Below are 12010 nucleotides of genomic sequence, written 5' to 3' on the forward strand. Positions count from 1 at the left end.
TTCTTTTGTGACTGGGTTACCTCACTTAGGATGATATTTTCCAGATCAAACCATTTGCCAAAAATTTTTGTGAATTCATTGTTTCTAATTGCTGAGTAGTATTCCATTGTATAAATATACCACTACCACATTTTCTGTATCCATTCCTCCTTTGAGGGGCATCTGGGTTCTTTCCAGCTTCTGGCTATTATAAATAAGGCTGCTATGAACATAATGGAGCATGTGTCTTTATTGCATGCCAGTGAATCCTTTGGGTATATGCCCAGGAGAAGTATAGCAGGTTCCTCCGGAAGTGTCATGTCCAGTTTTCTGAGGAACCGCCAGACTGATTTCCAACGTGGTTGTACCATCTTACAGCCCCACCAGCAGAGGAGGAGTGTTCCTGTTTCTTCACATCCTCGCCAACACCTGCTGTCTCCTGAGTTTTAAGACCTTAGCCATTCTGACTGGTGTAAGGTGAAATCTCAGGGTTGTTTTGCTTTGCATTTCCCTAATGACTAATGATGTTGAGCACTTCTTAAGGTGCCTCTCGGCCATCTGAATTTCTTCAGGTGAAAATTCTTTGTTTAGATCTGTACCCCATTTTTTTAATAGGGTTATTTGGTTCCCTGGGGTCTAACTTCTTGAGTTCTTTGTATATATTGGATATTAGCCCTCTATCAGATGTAGGGTTGGTGAATACCTTTCCCAATTTGATGGTTGCCGTTTTGTCCTTTTAACAGTGTCCTTTGCCCTACAGAAACTTTGTAATTTTATGAGGTCCCATTTGTCAATTCTTGATCTTAGAGCATAAGCTATTGGTGATCTGTTCAGGAACTTTTCCCCTGTGCCCATGTTCTCTAGGGTCTTCCCCAGTTTCTTTTCTATTAGTTTCAGTGTGTCTGGTTTTACATGGAGGTCCTTGATCCACTTGGAGTGAAGTTTAGTCCTTCCAGGAGTTATCCTGGCGTCAGTCCACTGGTGACAGAGACTCTCTTCTGGTTTCATTGGTGTCAGAGGGCTTATTCCAGAAAGATTGCCATAAAACCACCACCTTACCAATGTGTGTGGGACTTCTGCTTGAAAATGGACCAAGACAGACGAGATAGACGTTTGGGAAGAAACGGATTCTGCCTTCACCATGTGAGTTCTGATAATTGGCTTGTTAAGCCATAAGGAAACCTAGGGCACTTTAACTGACATTCTTGGAATATCAGAACAACAACAGGTTTTTTTTTTTGAGGGAGGAGAGATTTTCAAGGCACAAGAGGGAATGACTTTATAATGAACTTTAAACTAGAACCCACATTGTATGGTTCTGTTATTATCACGTGAACAGCTTTTAAAATCATCTTCTCTAGGGAACACTCAGGATTACAGTAAGCTAAGGACTGCTCATACAAGTATGTAACACTTCAGGCACGGTCTCCCTTACTCCACTGAGATCTCAGTCCTTACCCCAGCCCTTGTCTCAGTGCTTTACCGGCTGAGTCATTTCACCATCCTGAACACTCATACCACTGCACAGCAGTAAGACAGCTCAAGTAGACCAATACAAAGTCCATGGGGGCTCTGTGACTCCTGCCATGATTCCAACACTCAGAGAAAAAAGCCAGAAGATTCAGGCTGGCCTGAAGGACACAGTGAGAAAATGAGAAACCTGGAAGAAGCACAACTCCAAGGAGAAGAGCTGGCAGGAGAGAGACCGTGGAAGATGAATGGGACAGGCTGGAACAGGCAAGCGGTCTGGTATGCGGAGCCTGTTTGTCCCTCCTGCACCCTGAGTGACCTGGCTGCTTTTCATTTCACACAGGTCCTATTTGCTGGGACAGGCAGCTTCTTCAAACGTGTTGTGCATAGCAGTGTTGTGATGAGCTTAACTGATTTCCACCAGCTGACTTGTTGGTGTGCTTAGCTCTATACTGTTCTTCCTGGAAGTCCACAGTCACAGTAAAGGGGGAAGATGTGGCCATGAACTACACAGCAAAGGAGAAGGTCACAAAGTAGGAGCAGAGAGCTGATGCCCACGTCTGTGTTCTGGCTGACCTACACTGTGCCTTATAAGTTATTTAACTACAAACATAAAGATTTACAGTTTTAAACCTAAAAAGAAAGTCTTCATTTCTGCCTTCTGATAAATCAGAAAGTTTGGACACTGTGAACTAAATATCCTGGATGCCACACCCAACAGAATCTGAAGTACATGCTTTCCTCATTAACATCAGACATGGCTGCCTCCATCCCCCAGCTCATGAGAGGCAGCATCAAGGGGCTCTGTGTGAGTCTGAGGCCAGCCTGACCTACACAGCAAATTCTGAGCCAACTGGGGCTAAATAGTGAGACCTGTCTCTCAGAAAACAAACAAACAAACAAAAAATAAAACAAAACAAAGTCAGTCCTCAGTCCCTGAGGAGATGGAAGGTCGTTTATTCAGTAACCCAGCATGGAGGGTGACAGAGACAAGTTGGTCCCTGGAGCTCACTGGCCACCCAGCAGGCACAAGTCATGAGCTCTAAGTTCAAGAAGAGACCATGACTCAAAAACATTCATGGAGAGCAAGTGAGGGGGGCGCTCAGTGTAGACCTCTGGGCTCCACACACCTGCACACGCCCACATGCACACAGGCACACAACTGATTGCTGCACATAAACAATACTCACAACACTCCCGTCCTTACCCTCATCACCTGGGTATCACTGCACAACTGAGTAGGAGACTGGAACTCAGATGCCACCTGTGCATTACATCAACCAATAACTCCTTTTGCCACAGAGACTCTTGTGTTGTAAAATGAATGTTGTCATAGAGCTTTAAAGGCATTTCATTAATACAATCCCAACATACAGCGTGCAACATGTCATTCATTCATTCATTCATTCAATACAACTCCAACATACAGTGTGCAATGTGTCATTCATTCATTCAGTACAACTCCAACATACAGTGTGTTCATTGAGTAAATATTTTTGAGCTTTAGTGTGTTAAAAACAGAATGGACACCAACACCACACACACTCACATGCACACATGTGTGTACACACATATGTGCATAAATCCTGCTCTCATGAAATTGACACTCTGCCACTCACATTTATTGAAATAATAATCACAAAATAAGTTTTCCAATACACACAGGATGGGGATATGAGAGGAAGGAAATGGTTCTGAGAGAGTCATCCCTGGACCCATGAGGTCACTGAAGACATTCTAGGAAGAATTAAGGACAGAACATTTTTCACCCTCATTCTGAGAGTGGTAATCTTCTGACAGGATTTCTGCAGCTTCTCTGTGTGAGATCAAGAAGAGAAGCAGAGTTCAAGGCCAAGCTGTCCGAGCAGAGGAAGCAGGAGCAGCAGAGGCGGCAGGAGGTTGCTCTGAAGCAGATGATTGCATCTATTGACACGCTGGAAGGCAGGCAGAAGAGAAAGATGGAAAAGAGGAATGAAGAATAACACTGAGCCCTGTGCCCTTGGGGTGGAAAAGATGTCTCGCTGAGGGTGGGAAATGCCGGTATAGGGCAGTTTCAGAGAAGAAGTGGGAAAGAACGTGGTCATTTCCACTTGAAGTTGTTTGACGTGTGCATCAGGCAGTCAAGTGAAGATTCCTAGTAGAGGGTTGGACAAGGCGGTGCCAAGGCTAGTGCTGGGTCACAGAAAGCGAGCTGACTGAATGCAAATCCAGGAGACACTGGAGAGTTGGTGGCACCCGCAGCCTCGTGCTGGGTAAGTGACATGCGCTGAACAGGACCAGAGCTGCTGAGCACTGGGGTCCCCGAAAACAGCATGAAAGTGAAGAGGGGGTTCTTATGGGTAAGACTGAGAATAAAAGCCTTGGAGGTTAGAGAAGGAGGTAAGAGGTAGGCGTGTCCCAGAGACCAGCATGCAGCCTCTAAATGACTGTCCCGGGACTTAGCCTGACCGCTTTCCAAGCAGCCAGATCCCAGCGCAGTGTCATCAAGGAGGAAGGCTGCTGAATGTGGAAGGACAGCCCCGCCAGGATGAGATCTCATTTCAGTCACGAGCAGCACCCCATTTACCGGTTATGCTATTCACAGGCTGAGGAGGCTGGGCAGTCCACTGAGGTTACACAATTCGTAGTCTAGTAAAGAGACTCTCCTTGAGAAGCATCCAGTGGGAAGAACATCCCCATCCCTGTTCTCTGGGCTGCAGGAGGAAATGAGGCCATCTCTAGGCCAGGCCCTCCTTCCCCAGCCTCCACAACCAGCACAGGACTGCGTAGCCTGCTCCTGCCCTCTGCTGGCCACAAGGAGCTCTTGCAGACCTCGCTCCTCTGGGCTGGCTCATAGAATCAGCCTTTCTTAGCCTCCCTGCTGCAGTCGCCCAGCTTCAGCCTCCTCTTCTCTTTCTGAGACTGCACACTCTTCTGGAGATCTCCACCTCATGTCTGAGTGTCAGAGTGCTGTGCGGGCCTCAGATCGGGGAGTCACCAGTCTCATTCTGCGTGAGCCTGGAACATCACCCCAGATCCTGGTCTTCGGTTGTGAGATGAAGGATCTGTAATAAAAGACCTCATAGATTCCTTCCATCTCAGAATCTCTCTAGTTCTTCAGTCACTGAATAATTGTAGGTGTGTGTGCATATGAGTACTTGTGTGTGCAGGAACAACTATGGAGTTAAACAGATTCATTTGATTCTAGTATCAAAGATATCATCCTGTCAGTTGGCTTTCTTGTTTGGGGGTCTGTGGTAGAGAAAAGACCACAATGGGAGGCTTCTGCTAAAGAAGACCTTGCTGCTCAAGGTCATGGCAGAAGGGGGGAGGACAGGAAAGGGCACTACATTCCAAAGTATCCATCAAGGGCGCACGCCCACAGCATCCTAGCTTCTTCCTGCTGAGTCTTACTTCCTAAAGCTTACCATCCACTCACAGCTGCACAGACTGCTCACAAGCTGGCTCATAAGCTGGGTCTGGAAGTACAAGTGTGGGGCCCTAGAACTTCAGCCTGAGGAGAAGGACAGAAAAATCTGAATCCAATCTAGGTTTCTAAGAAAGTTTAAACCAAACCTAGGCTACAGAGTGACATCCTGTCCCAACACTTCTTAGCATCCGCAAAAGACCAGTCCCTACAAAACAGGTTACTGTGACAATGTTATAAATGCTGTACACTGTCATTTCCATAGACAGCCTGAGCACTTGGCAGAGCTGTGTCAGATACTGTGCTGGCACTGGGCATGTCAGTCAGTAGGTCAGGAGTAGGCATTGTAAGAGATCCCAGGGCTGAAGAAATTCTAAGTTTTGGACACAGCCTCTCTCCAGTGGATTCTGCACAAAATGACATCTATCAATTTGGACAACAAAATACTCACTGTGGTTTACAGGTCAAGTGAGGAAGTATTTCTTGAGACAATACCTTGCCACATTCATCAAGGTTCGAAAAAAAAACCCTAAGAACTTGCTACTAGGATATAAGTCTGGCTGTACTTCACAATGGAAGAATGAGCCAGACTGGAGATGTGTCACTGGATTGGAAGGCAAGGGAGGTTTTGATAACAAAAAACATAGAGAGGCATTTAAACTATTGAAGCCAAAAGTCTTATCTACATGATGGTGGGAAGGTGGCTCAGTGGTAGATCATTTCTCTAGAGTGCACAAAGCCCCCCAGGTTCAAACCCCAGCACAAAGAAAAATAGAAATAAAACTTGTTAGGTTTCTGTTTTTTTTTAAATTGACTGATAGTTACCTGGGTATCTTAGATAAAGAGGTGGTCCCATGATTGTCGGCCATGTAAAACTAGACCATTAGTAGTAGCTCTGGAGCAAATGCAGGTAGATAGAAATGTACAAAGGAATCTTTTACAGGAACCAATCAGAAAAATACTGAGTACAGCTTTTTCTTATTATTTCCACATGCAATTTTTAAACTTTATTTTTTAACTTTTACATGTTTCTGCACTCACATGTGCCATGCATGTACAGGTACTTACAAAAACCAAACAGGTGTCCAATTGCCCTGGACATGTGACCTCTGCACGTGACCTCTATCTATCTATCTACACATGTGACCTCTGGGTGACAAACTGGGGTCTTCTGGAAGGGCAGGAATCTGGAAGAGGGGAAGTTCTCTTAAGCACTGACATCTCATTGATCCCTAAGACATATTTTCACTTATGTGTCTCTGTGTGTCTGTGTATGTGTATGAACATGCCATCAGATGCTATTGGAAGGCATGAGATGTCCTGGAATGGAGTGACAGGCAGTGGTAAGTCACCCAGCATAGGTGCTGAAACTTGGGTCCTCTGGGAGAGCATCAAGTGCTCTAAAGTACTGAGCCATCTCCGCAAACCCCAACATCATATAATTTTAAAAGGAAAGACAGATATGTAAATATTTCTTATGATTCTAGCTTTCCAAGGCTTTGTTAATACGTGTGTGGCCAGGCTAGGAATCTTGGTCTGTCCATTACTAAAAACAGTCATAAAATCTGCAGCCAATCGACAGGCAATACAGAGATTTCTATGTAGAGTTCAGATTCAGAGTGCAAACTGGCCTGCACAAGAGGACTTGAAACTTGATTCCTTGCAATGCAGCCAGCACCATGATGTGGCCAAGTGAAGAAACAGAGGCCTGGTTGCACAAGCAGGCAATGGACCAATCTGTGGGTTTTGCATGTTGAAGACTCTGAGCTACCAGCTCCACCCACAGAGCCTGCTCTATATCTATGGGCCCAAGGGGAGCTCACCCATTAGCCTGATTTCCAGGAGAACCAGCACTCAGTTCCACCGGAGCAACAACGCAGACTAGGTAAGACACTGACTGTCTAGGTCTGGGACAGGAGGGGCAGTGATGGGGTAGTGTCCAAAAGAAGTGGCACCCTGGACCCACAGTGACAGCAGAGGGCCTTCAGGAAGAGATAGGGGAAACTGAGGTAGGCTGGGAGTAGTCACGTCTGTTATGTTCTCACAGGAAACATGGGTCTGAAGCTGCTCAAGTCCCGACTTTGCCTTTTGCTGCTGCTGGGACTTGTTCTAATGCTTGCCTCATGCCAGCAGCCAACCCCTTCCCAGAAGTTTAACATCCAGCATATCTATAACAGCACCTACCCCCGATGTGATGATGCAATGCGTGTCGTTAACAAGTTAAAAAGAAACTGTAAGCAACTAAATACTTTTCTTCATACAACTTTTGCTGATGTTGTCCTTGTGTGTGGCAATCCAAATACCATCTGCAAAGATGGGATAAGTACAAATTGTCATGATAGTTCATCTCGGGTATCTATAACTGTCTGCAACCTCACAACCCCAGCCAGCCATTATACCCAATGCAGATACCAAACGACAGGATCAGTGAAGTACTACACAGTTGCCTGTAACAGGAGAACTCCACGGGACAGTCCCATCTATCCAGTGGTTCCCGTTCACTTGGATAAGACATTTTAGCTCCAGTGTCAGCACTTTGTGCCTTCACTCATCTGCTAAAGACAAGATCATCGTGGTGAAGAACCAGTTCCTCTGCGCTGCAAATCAGCACCGGTCCTCATGAAGCCTGTCCCTGACTCCCTTTAATTTACCTGAATAGATCTCTTCTAAACAATAAACACCTTTGCATTCTCATCAAGATCTCTGAGTATCTCTGTGTCTGACAGTAGTGGGGGGAGGGGAAGGGGAAGGAGATACACCCACAGAGTATTGTGTGTGTATTTGTGTATACATGTGCATGTGCATGCACGTTTGTGTGTGTGTGTGTGTCTGTGTGTGTGTGTGTGTTGAGGCAGAACCTCATACCAATTGAGGCATCTACCCAGTCCCTGGAAACAAATGAATCTGAGAAGAGATGGCTATCTTTCCAGAATGTTCCTACAGGACATCTTCCCTGAAGTTTCTCTGTGGGAAAGAAGTGGATGGCAGAGGAGACCAGGGAACTGGGATCTCTCAGTGAGGCCATCCCTTGCCCTCTCCCTGCATAGCTGTCCTCAGAGGTCAGTTGTGAGATCATTCACCACAAACCAGGAAGGACAGATTCCAAGATAAGGGAACTGGAATGCACAGACAACAGCGATGAATAAGGCCAGGGCCTGCCCTGACTCCTGAGGACAGAACTATAGTCAGGAATCAGGTTCAGACTGGGCGGGGCCGTCTCTTTGAGGACATGGGCTTCCCCAGCATCACCAGATGTGGCAGTGCGCCTTCATGCAGTGTCAGATGCAGAATGGAGCAGAGGGGTGACATCCTCAGCTCTGTGTCTCTGACTTTCAGTCTGGATCCCAGCTTCCATTTTGCTCTTCCTTTCTGGGCCTCTCTCCCCACTGGGCAGTGGTCATACTTCTTGCCCTCAGTGGACCACAGGCAGGGCTGCAGGGAAGCCACTCCTCTGGAGCAGTAAATGGATTTGTTTGTGGAATCTGCCCTTCTGGGTTGGTGTGGATCTTGCTGAATCTGGCCTGGCCTTGGTGGGGACAGAATGACAGGGTTCCTGTCCCTGTTACAGGACCAGGAGATGTGGACTGGCATGGCATAAGACTTGTTTGTATAATAATGTTCATATATTCCTGATGCATTGAGCAATGTCTTCCCTGTTAACCTTAATGACTCCATTAATCTCCAGACTCATGAGATAGCATGAGTCCGGGTGCCTAATATCTTAGCAGAATGGTACTACAGCCTGGGACCTTCAGTACAGCCTTTTAGGCTGTGGAAACAAATGTTAAAAAGATGAGTTTGAAAATATATAATTTCTCAACTATGTGAAAATTAAGGATGCAATATGAATTATATGAGGGGCTTCATGAATGTGAAGGAACCAAGGCACCTGTACTATAAACCAGCTTGTCAGAAAGACACAAATGCAGGCAGATTCCCGAGTTCAAGGCCAGCCTGGGACACAGCAAGTCTCAGCCCAGGTGTGGTAGAAATGGTAATTTCCGGACTAGAAATTTCTGGTCCCACCCAGCTAGTTTACCATCTCTGCTTGACAGAGGCTAGCAGATCCCTGAATCTTTTGCAGTGTTAAAAGAAAATATGTTCTTGCTGTTTCCTAAGAATTAAGGGCCTGGGTCACAGGATGCTGATTCATAGGATAATCAAAAGGAAACTGAGAGAGCTGTCTAGAGATTTCCAGAGAAAGTAGACCTGAGATAAAACAAACAAAATACAAAACAAAACAAACAAAACAAAACAAAAAGACCCAGCAGAACAGAGAGAAAGTGGGCAGGAAAGCTGTGTCCAACAGAACACAGGCTGCCAGCTTGGACACACAAGCTGACTTCAAGTGTTTCCTTTTGCTGCTCTCAGACACTCTTTCTCTCAGAACCCCTCACCAACCCGAGGCGGTCCTTGGCAGAATCTGCACTTTTCACATGAATGCTAAATTTGGGGAACTTCAAGGATGGACGTTGTTAGGACTCTGTCTACAATTTCACCCCACATTACCTGGCAACAGTCAGGTAGGACTGGCACAATACAAGAGGGGCTGCTTGCCCCCTCCTCTCTCTCTTACTCTCTTAATCTGGACTCTCTTTCTCTTGACCTCCTGGGCTCTTCTCCCTCCCCATTCCCTTCCCCCTCCATGTTGCCGTGGCTGGCCTCTAATTCTCTACTCTCTACTCTCTGCCTTTCTCTGCCTCTACTACAATCTTAACTCCCCTCCCCATGCCCCAAATAAACTCTATTCTATACTAAACCTTCCTGTGGCTGCTCCCTCAGGGGGAAGGGATGCATCGACATAGGCCCACTGAGGCACCCCCTTCCCCCACACCTCACCACACACCCCATAGAACATGTACTTTACCTCTTTATCTTTTTATAAACACATCAGACATAATCTGCTGACTTCAGATGAAATTGGGTACAGCCTGAAGGTCCCACTATATAGCTCTGGCTTTCCTGCAAGTAACTATATAGACCAGGCTGGTTTTGAACTCACAGAAATCTTAACTTTTACTATTAATTTGGTTGCCTACAGCTATTTTTAAAAGCTGGTAAGAAACAAATTTTTGTCTGCTCGTGAATATTCCAAGTCTGGGATAGATCTTAAATATACTTTAAGTCTTCAGAAAGGTAATGATTAGATTTACCATCAAACATAAAAAAACACAAAGTAAACACACTCAATGTCTGATAAATTATCTAATTACCAGCTGTCTTAGTCAGGGTTTCTATTCCTGCACAAACATCATGACCAAGAAGCAAGTTGGGGAGGAAAGGGTTTATTGAGCTTACACTTCCACATTGCTGTTCATCACTAAAGGAAGTTGGGACTGGAACTCAAGCAGGTCAGGAAGCAGGAGCTGATGCAGAGGCCATGGAGGGATGTTTCTTACTGGCTTGCCTCCCCTGGCTTGCTCAGCCTGCTCTCTTATAGAACCCAAGACTACCAGCCCAGGGATGGCACCACCCACAAGGGGCCCTCACCACTTGATTACTAATTGAGAAAATGCCCCACAGCTGGATCTCATGGAGGCACTTCCCCAACTGAAGCTCCTTTCTCTGCAATAACTCCAGCCTGTGTCAAGTTGACACACAAAACTAGCCAGTACACCAGCAGAACTTAAACAGCAGGAAATTCAGGAGTCAAGCTTCCTGCAGAGTGTGCAGGGGCCAGAAAGAATAGGAACACCCAGGAGAATCCATGTGTTTTGTGGAGACAGAGTCTCCTAGGCCTTCATCAGACAGAACCAACTGTGTAAACAACAGGAGTCCAGGAAATTCAGATCCGTGCTTAGGGAGGTTAAGAAGGGATGATTTCTTGGCAGTGCTCAGAGGAAGTGAGTTAATCAGATGTGGACACAACCTAAGACCCCCCACTCTGTGGCGCAGAGTGTGACTGTTGGGAGGCAGGACTGGAAGTGTGGGTTCCAATCAGGAACTCACTCTCCAAGCCTAATAATACTTGGATCCATGCAACACACTAGAGCAGACATGAGGGTCTGGAGTTACAACAGGCATGCAGGGCTGAGGGTGTAGTTCAGTAGGCAGTGCTTGCCTACAATGTACAGAATCCTGGGTCCAGTCCCTAGCACTGCATAGACAGAGAATCCCATAATCCCAGTGTCTTGAGGTAGACACAAGATGATGGGAAGTGTAAGGCCAGCCTGGGCTAAACTATGAACTTGAGGCTAGCTCTGAATATCTGAGACCCTGTCTCCAAAATCAAAAGCAAAATTCAAACCAACCAAAGAACACCACCAGCAGCCCTGTGGCGATGGCATTTTTCTGCCCTGTGTTCTGTGGTCACTTTCTTCCTGACATTTCTAAGCTCTCCAGTCACATACTCCAGCCATAGCCACAGCTTTTCTGCCTGGGAGCAGGGTGACTCAGCCAAATAAGGAGACCTATGTGCAATCAGAGCTGGCTATCCCTTGTAAACAATCACTGAAGACTTGTATTGGCGTCTAGCCAGCACCACAGACACCCATGCTCTAGAGAGGTTCACTGTTGACAACAGCACTCTCCTGGGACAGAGTTCCTCTAGCCCTCTCTCCCTCACAGCCTTTTTTCCTGGTGGCCCTTTTCTGTCTCTTGTTCTCTACTCACACGCACTAACACAAGTTCTCACACGTAACATTACAAGCTAAGGTCTACGTCTCAGACAGCACATGATCCTTGTCCCACTGAGCCTGAACTACTTCACTTAAATATTGTCCAGTTCCAACCATGTCTTAAAAAGTTGACTTCTGCTCAAGGGTCCCTGAGGGAGGAGTTGGAGAGAGGACTGAAGGAGCTGAGGGGGTTTGCAGCCCCATGGAGGGAGCAATAGTGTCAACAGGCCAGACTGACCATAGCTCCCAGGGACTGGACCACCACCAAAGAATACACATGGAGGGACCCATGGAGCTGGCCACATGTGGCAGAGGATGGCCTTGTTGGACATCAGTGGGAGGAGAGGCCCTTGGACCTGAGGGTGTTCAATGCCCTAGTGTAGGGGAACACCAGGGAAGGAGGACAGGAGTGGGGAGGTGAGTGGGGGAGCACCCTCATAGAGGCAGGGGGAGGGAGGACGGGATGGGGGATTTTTGAAGGGGAGACCTGGAAAAGGGAAAACATTGGAAATATAAATAAAGAAAATATCTAATTCTT

General features: G+C 46.5%; 1 protein-coding gene across 1 annotated transcript; it reads left to right on the forward strand.

Moving 5' to 3' along the window:
* The first annotated feature begins 6641 nt into the window (after nt 1-6641).
* Nucleotides 6642-7553, forward strand: LOC127690959 (ribonuclease 2B-like). The gene is made up of 2 exons (XM_052190531.1): nt 6642-6740; nt 6903-7553. The coding sequence occupies exon 2, from the start codon at nt 6908-6910 to the stop codon at nt 7373-7375; it is 468 nt and encodes a 155-aa protein (XP_052046491.1). The 5' UTR covers nt 6642-6740; nt 6903-6907; the 3' UTR covers nt 7376-7553.
* The last annotated feature ends 4457 nt before the right edge of the window (nt 7554-12010 follow it).

The sequence above is a fragment of the Apodemus sylvaticus genome, chromosome 8 (genome assembly GCF_947179515.1).
Source record: "Apodemus sylvaticus chromosome 8, mApoSyl1.1, whole genome shotgun sequence".
NCBI lineage: Eukaryota > Metazoa > Chordata > Mammalia > Rodentia > Muridae > Apodemus > Apodemus sylvaticus.